This window comes from Gallus gallus, chromosome Z (assembly GCF_016699485.2).
Source record: "Gallus gallus isolate bGalGal1 chromosome Z, bGalGal1.mat.broiler.GRCg7b, whole genome shotgun sequence".
In the NCBI taxonomy this organism is placed as follows: domain Eukaryota; kingdom Metazoa; phylum Chordata; class Aves; order Galliformes; family Phasianidae; genus Gallus; species Gallus gallus.
The window spans coordinates 42,376,913-42,392,502 of NC_052572.1; the positions used below are offsets into that span (position 1 = coordinate 42,376,913).

Consider the following 15,590-nt stretch of genomic DNA (forward strand, 5'->3'; position numbering starts at 1 on the left):
AAACAGTGTCTGCATGGTGTTCACAGAGCTTATACCATGGATAAGCATTTTTATTCCATTCATTTAAATCACACAAGAATTTTGTTATCAACTTTTCTGCAAATTATAAGAAGATAAAACAAAACAAAAAGAGGTCTTCCCTACCCTATTATCCTATGGCAAATAATTGCTATTTAGATAGGGTGAAAATTGTGAGCTTCCTATTTATAGCAATTATTCTTCTGAAATAAAGTATCTGAGCTTTATTAGTTTTAACAGCTAATAAAGCATCTGCCTTCTCATTTAATGAGATAAAACAATCCATCTGGCTCTTGTAAGTAAACAGTACTTACAGATGAGTTACATATTTCATAACTAGATAAGGATAAATTGGGATCTGAATCTCAAAATTACTAGTTTTAATCCATCCCATCTCCAATGCCACTTGGGAGGTGATGTTCCTGCTGAAGGAGGGTCCCCACATGAAGGTAGGCCTGAGGGCTGCAACTCCTCATCTTCTGTGCAGGGTGCAACATACATCATGAGGGAGGGAAAGGGGAATCACGTCCACGAGTCAGCATAACAGAAATGGAAAAATAAGAGGCATAATACTACTCCTCCTGTGAGTATTTTCTAGCTACCAAATCATTCTTGCTTAATTCCTTTCCCTTCCCTCCTCTTCCAGAAGGCCAGACAGATGTTGCTTACTATGGGCCTATCCCCCAACATGAGACCTAGGGCTGCCAAAACTGACAGAGCTTGGAAAAGGAAAGATCGGTCTTACTCAGACTTTAAATGCATTGGCTTTAAGTGCTGGCTCTCCTGAATCAGATGGTGGAGCTCTCTATCCTTCAAAGCATTCAGGATTTCTCAATTCTGCCATAAATCATTTTTCAAACACCTCAGTGACAATTTTACCCCTCAACAGATGGGGAAACCCACCAAACTCACTTACCCAAGAGCGAAGCCTGGGCTGTGCCTCACAGACTTCCGTTTCCCAGCCAAGGCAGAGACCTCCCCACCTTGGGAAGCTGCTTCCAGCCTCCAGCTCCTAATTCTCCTCCTCCCACAGGCCTGGCTTTGGCCTTGCTTCTCAGCGAGTTCTGTAGGCACACCTGTACAGTCACTCCACTCTGACGGGCTGAGCTCAAGGGACAGAAAGGCTGGACATCAGAGTGAGGGGTTTTGTGCCTTGCTGTGCAAAACATGTCTACAACCATGCCAATGCGAGGCCCTTTCTCAAACTCACTGCTCAAAAACCCTGCAACTTCGAACTGGTGGGTTAAGTCCAGAAAAAGACCTGGGAGGATGCATGAATTAGCAAGAGAAACTGAACTGTACACTAATATACTTGCTGTTTCTTGGGGGGAGCAGTTACAGAACACTAACCAATCCAATGCAGATACAACCGTCTCCACAGCAGCTGTGCCCTACATCAGTGGCACTAACACCAGTGACTTTTCCACGTAGTTACAGGGAGGGTAGAAACATTCCTCAGAAAGGCTGCTGTAGTGTACTGCCTGTAAATAGCCTGGATGACACTGTAGATAATGCCACAACCGGAAAAAGTGAGGCAGAGATTTCCTACGCTTCTGCAGTATCCATGGAGTCAGAATAGATCCTGCAGTGCCAACAGCAACGGATATCTTAAATGATTTTGTCAAAGCAGCAGTGCTGCTTCATTGTTGTACTTAATTACTTGTAATTAACCATGCAAAGTTAAACTGGGCAAGTGTTTTTTAAGCTGCTTGGGCTGGGTAAAGCAGTTTTCTGGCATGCACCCTGTTCTAGCAGTAGGGTCCTACACATCTGCAGCAAAAAGGACAGGAGAGATTAAATGGAGTAGCGAAGTAGTAATTGTTCTCATTACTTGTAGCAGCCATTAAAAGTAATTACAATTTGGCAAAGGTGGTTCTCAGATATAAACGGTCGATGTCTCAGATGCTCATTGGGAGTGAAAGTTAACAAAAATGAAACACCTGTTCATACATCAGTGTTGCTGCAGTTCAGCAGCATGCAGCATTCCTGAAGCTGTTAAATACATGCATTATGCCAACAAAAATTTGGCCACTTTTTACTTAAGGCCTGAATAAATACAGCCAATCTCTGACAAAAATCTGATTAAAATCCTACCTGAGGTTAATAAGACCAACAGCATGAAATGACATCTTAATAAAGAAATCTAAACACGATTACTAGTGTAAGGTAAATAGCTATCATTGATGTGATGTGGAATTCTGGAAGAAAAATCCTGCATTCTGGCTGGAAGAATATATTGATTTAGTCTTACAGTCTCCAGTCAGTGGGTGGAGCAGCTCTTGTGCGTGGCTGGGACACAAAGGGCAAACTCAGCGATTTCAGCTCATGGAAGATTTCAAAGGACACCGTTCTTATGGCCTACAACCCACTAAGGCCAAATCTACGTATGATTAATCTGTCCAGTCCTGAGCATCGGATGGAGAGTATTTTGAGTAGAAAAAAGGCGCGTAAGAGTTTTGCAGTTAAAAGTTTGCTGGCTGTATTTCTCTTCTCTGTTGGGACTTCTAGAGAATGTAAAAAGTTGTTTGTACTTCATCTGGTCATTAAGAGGCTGAATGCTAAATTATCTCTAGACACACTTGGGCTTTTGTTTATGTGAAATGTAGAAGACTTGTGATTAATGCACATAGGGGTTATAGGACAAAGCAGAGGACTGCCGTCTCTGTGGTGCTCTGGGATGCATGGCCAAGTGTGCTTGCACATGACAAACCACACATGGGATTATGGAACAAGTGACTTCAGACAGGGTTTGACTGGGCACAGGGAACATACTCTGGCTTGCACATGCTTGCATACTCCTTAATCCTCTCGTCTTAAGGAGTGATGCAGTTTTTAGAACTGTAATGCTGATGCTCCATAAAGGTGGGAAAAGCAGCTTATTTCTCTAATACATTTTAAGAAACAAACCAGAGAACAGAAAAGCCAAGAAACTTCCTCCTATTTCTAACCCCCCAAAATCCATACACAGATTGCTTTACTTCTGTTGAATGTTTTTGTAAAATGTTTTCCTCAGAATGAAAATGAAATGCGTAATCCAGTCCTAACCACATCCTCCTAACACAGACAGAGCAACAGAATCAATAGATAAGCACAATTTTAGACACAATTTTAGAATTGGCTCTGGCTCCAAAATGGGCTGAATCTGAGCCTCCTAAACACCCTCAATACTAAAACATCCCAAATCCATGCTTCAAATCAGCATAATTGCATGACTGCATCTGCATAGCTGACTACTCTATAAAAAAGCTTTCTATAAAACAAACACATCCATAACCAGTAAGTTATAATAGTTTTTATTCATGTTAGAATTTCTATCAGTGTTTGAACATTAGTATTTAGAGAGTTTGTACAGTTTCCATTCAAAGTTTAAAATGAGAACCACACTAGATCACAAACGGAACTAAAACACAGTTCAGAATTGTATGAATATTCACACTCTCTCTTAACACTGTTAAAACACTTTCTTTTCTGCTAGGGGGTTTACAAGGAAAAGTGTGCACCGTAATCACATCTCAGCAGTGTTGCAAAACATATTGGTATCATCATTACATATAACTCTTTAAAAATATACTTCTGTCAAAAGACTTGATGACTACTATGTACACTACAAAAATAGATTTTCATATAAATAAATTATATGGCATAATTTTATCTTTGTAGCTGAAATGACACAAACCCACTCCTACCAAAACAGGCAGGCAATGAGACCCAGTTTGAATATTTTTTCCTTTTAACTCCTTACGCTAAAAGCTACGAAGAGTTCTTAATGTAAATGTTATATACTCTTTCCTATTTAACATTAGTAAGCACTCTATACAAATAAAAATCCATTAAAAAGTAAAAACATAGCTGTAATAGTGTTTCCAATAGAAATAAAATCCCTGCATTTCTTCTGTTATAAACTGGCATGACAAATACTGTAAGAAAACATTCTTATGATACAAAAATATAAATATCATCCATAATTAAAAAAGTTAAAAAACAAAACTCAAACAAACATTGCCAGCCACTGAGTTCAACCTTGGCCAATATGATTGATGTTGGAAAGAAGGCACACACTGCGCAGAGGCAGCAGGCAGCTTTTCAGGCACAGGCGTGTTGGGAGGAGGAAAAGGCCAGGGCAGGTGGAGATGCTGCGCTCTCCTGGTCTGCTCCTGGCCACCAGTGCCCAACGGAGGAGGAGAGAGCGAGGCCTCAGCCCTGCAGCCAGGCAGCAGCGGTGTCAGTGGGAGCCCTGCTGACCTCTGACACAGGAGCACACACACACTTGGCAGTTGAAGGTAGCTTCCAATTAGTATCATACAGTTTTGTTGCAGAGTTTTTATGATCTGAGGTCACTATGCTGCTAGTGCTAAATTGGGGCCCCTCATCTATTTGTCATTAAGGTTCTTCAGGCTAGACAGTGAACTGGACCAGTAGGCAGTTGCGACATTAACCCTTAGTGTACATTGAAACAGTAGCTTATGTATCATGGGACCAATACCAGGCTCTCACCTGCTCTTCGAGCATTCACATTGGAGATCTGTAAACAAGTGCCTCATATCAAAGTGTTTTCAAGTGAGCAAAAAGGCATGGAAACTTGTGCATTCTAGTTATCCCCATTTGCTGCGCTAGGAAGGTCTGTGGGCAAAGATAAGACTCCCTGAAGTCACTGGAGAAATACCCTTTACCATCCAAGAATCAACCACTACCATTTAGGTACCACGCTTACAGAAAAGCCTCACCAGTACCGTGTTCAGAAACTGAATGCTGGCCATGTTTATTTGGCTCTGAAAATACATTTGTATTTCTACTTGCTCTAAAAAACAGCTCGTAGAAGGGCAGAAAAACAGATGGAGAAGGTGGATGACAGAGAAAATGAAAACTTCTCATAATTTAAACTAAGGTTCTCCACTCTTAGAGTTTCTTTCCAACCAGAACACATATTGTAGCATTTTTTTCAGACCCTTCACCTGCAGCAATCCATCTTTAGTTAAAAAATAATAATACAAAAAGCTAAATTAGTTTTGCAAAGAGATCCCCATTAAGCTGTTTTAATTAAAAAGTGCCAATGCAGCATGGGAAAATACAAACAACAGAGAAAAGAACACCCCAGGCTCTGTGTGTCATTAATTACAGCCCTGGACCCAACAGAAGGCCACTTATACTTAATAAGTGAAAACAGAAGATTTTTATATACTTTTTTATCCTTCCATTTGATTTTTATCGCTTACTATTAACCTCCTTCCTGCCATGAAAATAAGGTGACAGAAGATACTGCTTTGAATACCGTAAGGACAAAGCTGAGCTGTGGCCTCCCATCTGACAACTCCGTTATTCAGCTTCTAATGTCACTCATAGTTAACAGTATCAACATCAAGATAAAGTTCATGGAATTTCTATAACTACCAGCACCTTTGGAATTGACAAAATAATGGTCATAGTTGTTTGCACTTACCTGACACCTTTCACAAAAACATCAAAGCACTTCATGAACAGTAATTAAGCCTCATAACTGTCCTGGGAGGTAGGTAAGTATACTTATACCCATTTTACAGAATCAGAAACTGAGGGACAGGGCAGTTACATGACTTGACCGTAGTCATATGAACCAAGTCATTCATAGTGTGGGAAGTGGAACCACAATCCCAAACCCTGGCCCCCTGTCTTCTCTTTCATTTTATCTTGGGCCTTTGATGGTGGCAGCCTATGGTATATGGTAGTAAACACCAATGCAGTTTTCACTACTGCCTCCTAGGAGGGAAAGGCAGACTCACATCAGCATCAGTGGGTTTATAAGCCCACTGAGGGTTACCATAAAGTAAAAGAGAAACTACAGTACACCAGGAACATACATATGCAGGCATGCACAGTTCCAGATGCACACATCAGTACAAAAAACCAAAAACTGCACATAGCTAAACCTATTTAAGCCTCCAAGATTAACATGCTTTTCTTCATATTTGCTTATTTTAAAAAAATTACCACGCATAGCGTGTTTGAAAGTTAACAGTAACATTTCATACTACCACAGGGCTGTGATACGCAGATTTAAAATATTTTAAACAGACACGTACCTTTACAAAAAAATCCTATTACATAAGCAATATTTGCATAGAATTATACAAGTAAATTATACAATATTTAAGCAGCAGCAATTTATGCTGAAATTTAGAACTAGTTTAAGCTTAGTTGTGGCACAGAGATCAATGTACAATAAGTACAGAACACAAATGATAACGTCCCCACTCTGTTGTCTGAAGCCAAATGACTCCAGATTATACTACTTTACATTGTTTTCTTGTATATTACATATGTGTACATCTTTTAAATACTTAAAGACATATTTAACAAAATTATACAATAGGTTACAGTAACAGTAAACTGTTGTCCTGATGCAGCACGTCCTTTTCTACAATGTCGAGCAGTTCTTTTCAAGCAGTTCTGGAAAAACAGTTTTCAATCTTTGGCCTCCTCTTCCCTTCAGTTACCATCCTTTAAAAATAAAAGAAGGAAAAAAAAACAATAAATAAACATTCATTACAGCTCAAGAAAACAAACAAATTAAGCTAATCTAAGACTTGCTTCATGATACTTATGGTTACAGTTAGCAGTCAGGAAACATGCACTTTTCTTTCACCTCAGTCCTGAACTTCCTGGTAAAGAAAGAACAAATGCAGATGCTTTCATTTGTGAGTGCCCAGCTCTAGATTCCTGCCACAAATTCAGTCAAAACCAATGGCCACTTCAGGGAGTGATAAGCTGTAAAAGACACTGGGTTCAGCTGAAACTCAGATTGCAGTTAAACTAGTAAAAGCTGAGCCCAAGTATTACCTTATTCAATACTATTACCTGCAATGTTTCTAGACTGTGAGGCTGAAGGCATTCAGGACTATTTGCGCCTAATTTGCGCATTGAGATGCGTGGAAAGAAACTTTATGCCATTTATACCCAAGGACTCCTCCAAGCTGTGAACAGGCTGGGCAGGTCTCTGAACACAGCTCAGGGGACGCCCTACAGCTCAGCAGAGTACTGGGCAAGGTGAGGCCTTCCTCTCTTCTCTCATTCAGACCATCTCTCCAGTGGATTCAGTCCTCACTACAGTGAATTTTCACTGAATTTTCTTTAGGAGATGACTCTTGAAGTAGTAGGCAATTTTACACTCTCCTAGACTATGTCATTCAGTAACCAGAGGACAGAATCTATCAACAGTAAATGCAGAGTATATACATGCAGAGTATATATATGCAGAGTATAAACAGTAAATGCAGTTCAGAACACATAACACAACATGCTTCACCTTCCCCATGTAGTAAACCGAGACTGTACCATATGTATTCACTTTGCAAAGTGCTTGAAAATAGTTCATTTATGGACAACCCATGCATTGCTAGTGCTGTAATGTGCAATGTTATCTAGTGCAAAATGAAATGTGTTCACAGTCAGCACATTTAAGATAAGGAACCAAGAAGCAAACTTATCTGAAGTCTTCCAGAGAAACTTTATCTTGCCCCTTTCTTTTGCACATCGTTGCCTGACATACACAAATCTCACAGATCAGGAAGAAAGGCTCACCTTATTCTGAGATTTTGCCAGCTGTCCTCTCCTCACATTCGACATCCTGAAGCTCTATAACTTCTACTTTAGAATTTCTTCTTTCACACCGCACATTAAAAGGCACATGGGGGTCCTCAAACATCCCACGGTCATCTTCATTGTATTCTTCACAGGATGGAAAGCTCCCTCTGCAAGAGTTGTGGCTGTGCACAGCAGGGTGGACAGCAACAGTCACTGAAGCCGAAGCAGTCACAGTAGTGATAGGCTGGCAGTAGGCAGATCCTGGAACACCCATGGCACCAAATGCTGGGCTTCTCATGTTATGAGAATGAGCCTTGTGGTTCAAGCGATCCTTATTGCTAGGTCCTGAATGCCCTTCAGTAGAAATTTCAAAAGCGTCCCTGCGAGGGCGGTAAGGAGGTGGTCGCAGTCCTTCCCTCACTTCCTGCTTGGGTTGTCTGCCCTGATGCCACACCTGCTGTGTGCCAGCCTCTGGATTTGATTGCAATCTGGGACTTGACTGATGCCTTGACTCTGGCTGTACCACCTGAAAGACAGATGCAGTTATGCCTCTGTCATAGAATCATAGAATTACACAGGTTGGACTCAAGTCCAGCTGCTGCCTAACCATGGTACCCTAACTCTAACAACCCTCTGCTAAATCATATCTCTGAGCACCACATCCAAACAGCTCTTAAACACATCCAGGGATGGTCACTCAACCACCTCCCTGGGGAGCCTATTCCAGTGTTTATCCACCCTTTCTGTAAAGAAGTGTTTCCTAACATCCAACCTAAACTTACCTTGGTGCAACTTGAGGCCATTTCCCCTTGTCTTGTCACCTGTCACGAGTGAGAAGAGACCTAGCCCGCTCTCACTGTAAGCACCTTTCAGGTACTGGAAGAGAGTAATAAGGTCTCCCCTCAGCCTCCTCTTCCCCAGACTAAACAGCCCCAGCTCCCTCAGCCTCTCCTCGTAGGGCTGATTCTCCAAGCCCTTCACTAGCCTCGTTGCCCTTCTCTGGACCTGCTTCAGTACCTCCATGTCCTTCTTGTACTGAGGTGCCCAAAACTGAACACAGTACTCGAGGTGAGGCCTCGTCAAAGAAAGGACAACAAATGCTATGCTTTCCTACATTTTATTCTAGGCTCTGACTCTACAAAAGTAATATTCTGGAGTCTTATAACTATTGATTTTTCCAAATAGTTTTTGTCTGAAGTTATAAAAACCTGAAAAGCATAAGTGCAGGATCGTAGCTGAAAATATTATAAACTTCCTACATGCTGGACCACGTTTTCAAAACGATGGGTAACAAGCACTTCATCTCAAGTGATTCAGCAAGCAGAAGTGCAGGCAGAAGTGCAGGCATTTGGAAAAGCCTCTACTCCATGCAGGGTATATACACAGGATGTTAGTAGAGTAGTTTGCATAGACTGTAGGAATCTGTTTTCTGATTTCTGTAAAAAGCGTGAAGCACAGCAGCCACACTAGTCAATAAACCGTGACTAACTTCAAATGTGGCTCTGCTTGTACCTATTTCTAGGCCTCTGCTGAACAAAAACAGATCCACATTGCTGCTCAGCATGAGCATCAGCAGGGGTAGGAGACAAGAGTTTTTTCACTTTCCTTTGAAACTGCAGTTATGCCAACCCAGTAGCAAGATGCAACAGGCACAAGATTTGGATTTTTCTTCTGGACTCTAAATCTTACTCCCCAAAGTTTGCTGTCAAAAAGAGGTATATGAGATGGTGATCCAGAAGGGGCTATGTGGAAGAGGTCTGAATCTCTTCATCAGTCCTGACTCACTGTTTAACAGGTCATGTAGGGCAGTCATCAAACAGAGTGCGAGCTCTCTCCTGTGCTGTTGCCAGCATGATGAAATAACAACTATACATGCCAAAGTCCTCACCTTTGAACCATCATCTCATACCCAACTTGATCCTCAAGAAAAGCCTTCCTCCTCCATTTACATGTGCTCTAAGTTTCGGCACAAAGTCATGAAGCATAATTAGCTAGAAATATGAAACAGTCTTCCAAAAAAACCCAGATATAAATAAAAATTCTCAAACATTCTTGCCCTTCCAGCAGTCAACATGTGAGATACTTACAGTGGATCTTGCAAAGACAGGATTCTCAGTGGCTTCCACTACTACTTGATGGACTGGTATCCCAGGGCTTTGGGTGGCCTCATAATGATGGAGCTCCTCACTGATGCCTGACACGGTGGTTTGAGAGCTGTACTCTGAATCAGACGAATCTGACCCATTATTTGTGTGCCCAGGCGGCAGTGCAAACCTCACAATACTCGGAGGTGGCTCAGGAGATGGTGTAGGTAATCTGTTTCGACCACAGGCTGGAGAAACCTGATGATGACAATGCTAACTATAATTGCAAGTATTCCGTAACATGCAACTAACATTACCCTTTTAATCATTATTGCTTAATACAAATATTCCTCTGCCAAGTATACTCTTCAATGCTGTAAGAACCTTAGCACCAGATTCCTGATGAACATTTCTACTAAACTGAAGAAAATGCTTGAAAGAAAGACAAGATCTCCTTTTGCAGATATCTACGTGAAAACAATTACAGAAATTTTTCTAGGTATTATTTCAGCATGTATTTGTACATGCAAATACATTAGCACTTACAGATATATAAAAAATATGTGGGCTTCTCTCCCCCTTCAGAAGATATTAGGAGTGATTTCATAAATGAAACATGTAAGTATAGTATACTTCAGTGGCTATTTGCAAACAGAGATGAATACATAAATAACGTTAATACAATTATAATAACATGTATGTATATGCTGTTTGAATAAGGGACTATCTGTTATGAAGATGAGAGATATCACACTATTGTAAAAAATGTCTTACTAATACAAAACAAACACCTCAAGTGTTTCTACTGCTACATACCTAAATTATGTAGTACCTTTCATACACACTCATACACTGCCCCATGAAGCACAGCATACTTCTACTGATGCGTAATAAAGTCTTCCATAAGTAACACCGTAATTGTGTTAAGCATAGCTTAGGTAACGAAGAATCAAATATATGAATCGGGGGATTTTTTGTTTGTTTGTTGTTACTGGATTTGGGTTTCATACTGTAAAATCATCGATATCTAAGTGAAACTTTCAGCCTGTTAAGAACTCTCCTTGAGCCAAGAACATATCGCACGGACAGGGGAGCCTTTTGGCAGACTTCTGGTCATGGTTATAAAGGTGTGGTCTCTAGACCACCACTGGTGTATGTTGGCCCGCACAGGCCTTCCTGGTGGTCTCCACAGTTAAATATTTTGAGGAATGCAATAGAGGCAGTGAGGTAAGAAAGGAGAAAGTATATGTACAAAAGGAACGGCCTTTTGTGAAATACTGGGGAAAAGTCTGATTTTACAGACTAGTTTGTACTCACAGCGTGCTTTGAAAAGTGCACTTAAACCTACATTTGTACCTAGCTTGCTGTCAGTCTCTAAAACAATAATTATTAAAAAAAAACCCATAATTTAAAATATAAGTAGAAGAATATCAAATAAATAAATAAATATAGCAAATTTAAAATAAAACTAGAGTAAGAATTTTAAACGTTTAAAAATCCAAGAAAATACAAAAAGTTCCTAGGAAAGAGGAGGGGATCTGGAAGGTGCAAAGACAATAATATTATTTCTTTTGTTCACTGTTAGTTTTACTAACCTCAGGGTATGGTCCAAAGAAAGAAAGAAGAACAGGAAGCAGCACCAATCCATTGAGAACTCCCAGAATGGTTAAGATTGCCAAAACAGCAAAGAAATACCTGAAGTGAGGTTTATGGGATTGGGGGAAGGAGAGAGGAGCCACAAATGTTGTTAGTAATAAGAGATTACAAACTACTCCTAAATACATTAGGATAATACATACATGAAATTGAATCTAAAGTACATTTCATATTGTACTAAACAATTATATTATTTTCTCTATATAGACATAGTGTTGTGTTTGTTTTTTAAATTTTTAAATTAGACAAGCCACACTCCACAACACAAAGTGTTAGTTCATAAAGGAAAGAAAAAAATTACATTCGTTAATTTCTCAGAATCTGGAAGTTTGCAATGTTATTTATGAATGTGTTACACAAACACAAAAATATGGAATGTGCAGTGAATAGCTGAAAGAAGTGGAAGCACAAATACAATGAAAAGGGGCCCCCATTAGTGAAAACCCAGCAGAAGTAAACAAATGAAGTGAAGGGTGTAGAATTTAAACAATTTAGCCTAGAAGGAAAAGAACTCTTCTCGCAGCAGCTAATCCACTGTGAAATGCTTCTGCATCTTACAGCAGAATCTCTAATTAAATCTCTAGTGTATCTGGTAAGGCTTTCCCTTGCTGTTCATTAATCACAACTTTCTGCCTAGAATTCTGTGAGTTCCAGTTTTAACCAAACAGCTCAAATTGCAACCTTCTTACAATACAGGAACCCACTTTCTGCAAAGAAAGTGCTGCCTGTTCTATAGTGAGTTTCAGCATTGTACTGAGTAAGAGCACTCCACAATGGCAGAGCTGCACTGCAGGCTAACCTTTTGTTGAACAATTTAGCATCTCTGAATACTCTTGTTTTGCATCAGCCAATTCAAACATAAAGGGTGAAGTACTATGGAAGAAGAAGAAAGCGCACAAGTAGTTGTCTTTTCCCATGTTGAGGGCTAAGGTCTGGGATCCTTCATGAATACCAAGGTAAACCTGTCAGTAAAAGGAAAGCCTTGCTAGTTGGTATTTGGCACAGCTGGGGCTCAGACTAAACTTAAGGCTGTGTTATAACTAATGATTTCAAGGTCCCAGTCTTGGTAAGTTCCTGGAGGAGAAGGGGTAGGGTAAGAACCGAGGGCAAGTTTGTTACTAATGGGTCTGCTGATTACACTGTCTAGCTGGCAACAAACTTTACTGCGCCCTGATTTCCACATCTGATCAAATATTTCAGACTCCTGTAAAACTACAAATACTCCGCGATTGTAAACATTTTGAAATTTCTGATTTGCATTACCAAAAAAATCAGCAAACCAATCTACTCTACTAACATAAACCTTCAGAACTTTAAACTGGGACAGAAATCAACAACGGGCATTAAAAACATTTGCATCTCATCCATCTAACACTAGGATAAACAGGAGGATTTTAGCTCTCACCACTTGGTGTACACAGTGTGTGTTAATTTACTTAATCTTCCACACTGTTGGACTAATCCACCCCTTTCCGGAAGTTTGGAATCTTCTTCACCCACTATAACAATACGTGGACTCTGATAGTTTTTTTTTTACTGTATTATTAAAATAGGGTTAACTAAAGTCGGATTGTGCTAGAAAATGAGAAACTGATGGCCAAAAAGAACAAAATAATATAAGTTGAAAAGTTGAAAGGCTCATTTTATAAAATGACAAAATCGAATCCAAATTTGGTGTGAAGGGCTGCCACAATCATTTATTTGCTATGACACAAAAATATGCTTATCAAAATCTAGTCTGTTAGATTTGAAAGTAGAAGACCAATGTACCCCTGTAGTTTTAGGTTAAATCTAAGTAAAGTAGTGAGTAAAGTAAGTGAGTAAAGCATTCCATCTCTCACAAGATCAGGTCGTAAAATAATAACTCTACCTTATTTCTTCAACATCAATAAACAAATAAAACAAAAAGATCCTGTTCTCAAATAAATGAATAAAGAAATTATATCTCAGGAGATGCAGTATCCATGTAATAATCATCTCCAGGAAGGTTTCACAAGGTCCAACAGGAAACTTCCTACCATCTTGCTGCCTTCAGATCTTACTAACATAAATAAAAAAATCTTCATGAGATTCAACTACCATTCTCTCAGATTCTGCCTCTAACATTTTGCTGCTGTTGTTGAGTGGATGTCAGTGAAGTCTAGTCATCTATCCAGTTTACATCTACCTAAATGGTTAAATCACCATTTAGAGAACTTTTATTTGCCTCAGCCCTGTTTAGGGCTTGAGTTTTTTTGCACGCTGAAGTTGGCCAAAAAGAACCCATCTTGCTGCTAAGATTTTACAGAGCTATTTGGAATAGATTGGGATCTCTTTCACTGTGCTTCTCAAATTGCCCAAAATGTGCTCTCCTCTTGTATTTGACAAATTCACATTCTTAATTAAATCCACAAGAAACAGTTCACCTGTAGTTCTAAACAGAAGAGCCTTCAGACTTCGCTTTACAAAATTTTAATATGAAGTTCTCTGGTCATGCTTACGGTTCCCTAGCTCCCAACCAGAGCATTCTTTCTCTCTCCCTAATTTCTGCACTGCTGTAAACCTGTCATATAAAACAGAAAGAGATGGCTCAGGGAGTATCACTTGCAGCATAGTTGCAGCACATCTGTAAGTTCGTGTGTCCTTTCAATACAAATTCTTATGCATAGAAGTCTGGAGCATCTAAAAGTTAAACGTCAAACCCAGCTAACATTGGACAGTATCAGCTGTTTTGAACTGACTCAAATCCATAATTAGCCAGCTTTGCTAGAGAGGCCATTTTTGCTTCCTTTCATGCTGGGAGTCAAATTTGCCTGGAACAGATTTTAATACCAGCAATACCAAAACTACTAGGTCTAGCACACAATAAGGAGTTAGTAGAACAGAAGAAAAGCAGGACCATGGTGCAAGCATGCTTGATACACCATGCACAACAATAAAAGGACAGATACATTGAAACGATTAAATATTAAAAGCATACTTATTCTTATCCTAAAAATAAAGTCAAGAAACACACGAACGCTTTACCTGACAATAAAATCAAACTCTGATCCTGCAAGCATTAACACTCCAAGAAGAGTGGACACAGCTCCATCCAACACTGGTGCAAACATATGTTCCAATGCAAGGACAGCCCTACGGTTCTTATCTCCTATGGCAGTTAAAAATGCCTATAAAACAACAAAATTCACTTAATTACACATATATATACACGTCAAACAGTTTTTCTCATAGCATGTAGTTTTTAGCCAGTTAATTATTACAGTCTACAGTGTATGAAAATATCTCTAGAGTTGCTAACCTTCCAGACACAGCCTGAATCTGCAATCAGAGCACAAAGTTGCTACTGAAGTCACAAAACCAGAGTAGGCACTGATTACACAGAGTAATAGTTTCAGAAACAATTTTGTCCTCTTGTTCTAGTTGACATTTAAAGTTGTCAGCTTTGCTTATTTCCACCCAGAAATAATTCAATTCATACTTTATGTGTAAAAATCACATGGCTACTCTTCTCACTCTCGAAGGGACATAGGTTCTGTTACTATAGTGGGCAGTTTGCTCTAAAAACAGCCAACGTTGATTCTGGTTTTCCTATCCACTTATCACTAATCATGGATCGGTGGCCTGCAATTTCATGCACACGTTCTCAGTAGTAGCATCAGCTCTTTCTGTCACATTAGAAAGAAGTGTCCGTTGGTAAAGTGCATTTCTTTGCACATATCTGGGGATCCAGACCAACATGATTACCAAATGATGAAAAGCTGTCAGAGTATTCAGCCCTACTGTTATAAAGTAATTCTGTAGACTGTGTGCTGCTTTAACACTCTTCTATCTTTTACTACTTGAAAGCAAGCAGCCATAGGAATAATGCTGAACACTGTAGTATCTGAGATACTATGACTCATTAAATGTCTTTCTCCCTCAGACTACTTATTCAACAAGTGGTACCAGGAATCCTCAGATGGTGTTGTTTTTATTAACTAGTCTCCTCATTCTATCACTTAACAGTTTGAGAAGACAGCGGCCTAAGGGATAACTCTTCTTGTAATCTTTCTTAGGTGAATTCACCATCACCTGCTAACTACATGAGTTCATGCAGTTATCTTCTTGGTCCCAGTATTTAAGTCTCTCTTCTCCAGAATCTTACTTTCACTTGTCTAACAAATTAAGGCAGAAATCAGTCAGCACATCAAAAAGTGATTTGGTGGGACAGGCAAACCAAAGATGGGTACTTACACATACAGAGAGAGATTTACAACCCCAATTTCCATTGGAAGTCAAAACATGCAATATTAA

General features: G+C 39.6%; 1 protein-coding gene across 5 annotated transcripts in view; it reads right to left on the minus strand.

The window, feature by feature from the left end:
- Positions 1-3,295: 3,295 nt before the first annotated feature.
- The window catches only part of PTCH1 (patched 1), a 65,746-nt gene continuing 53,451 nt past the window's right edge, over positions 3,296-15,590 (minus strand). For 4 of the 5 annotated variants that reach the window (NM_204960.3, XM_040655421.2, XM_040655422.2 and 1 more), the window contains 5 exons: positions 14,322-14,464; positions 11,255-11,354; positions 9,663-9,917; positions 7,573-8,101; positions 3,296-6,492 (listed from right to left, as the gene is read on the minus strand). In NM_204960.3, coding sequence (NP_990291.3) covers positions 7,574-8,101; positions 9,663-9,917; positions 11,255-11,354; positions 14,322-14,464 — 1,026 coding nt within the window. In that variant the 3' untranslated portion in view covers positions 3,296-6,492; position 7,573. The other variant, XM_040655423.2, reaches the window with a different exon arrangement.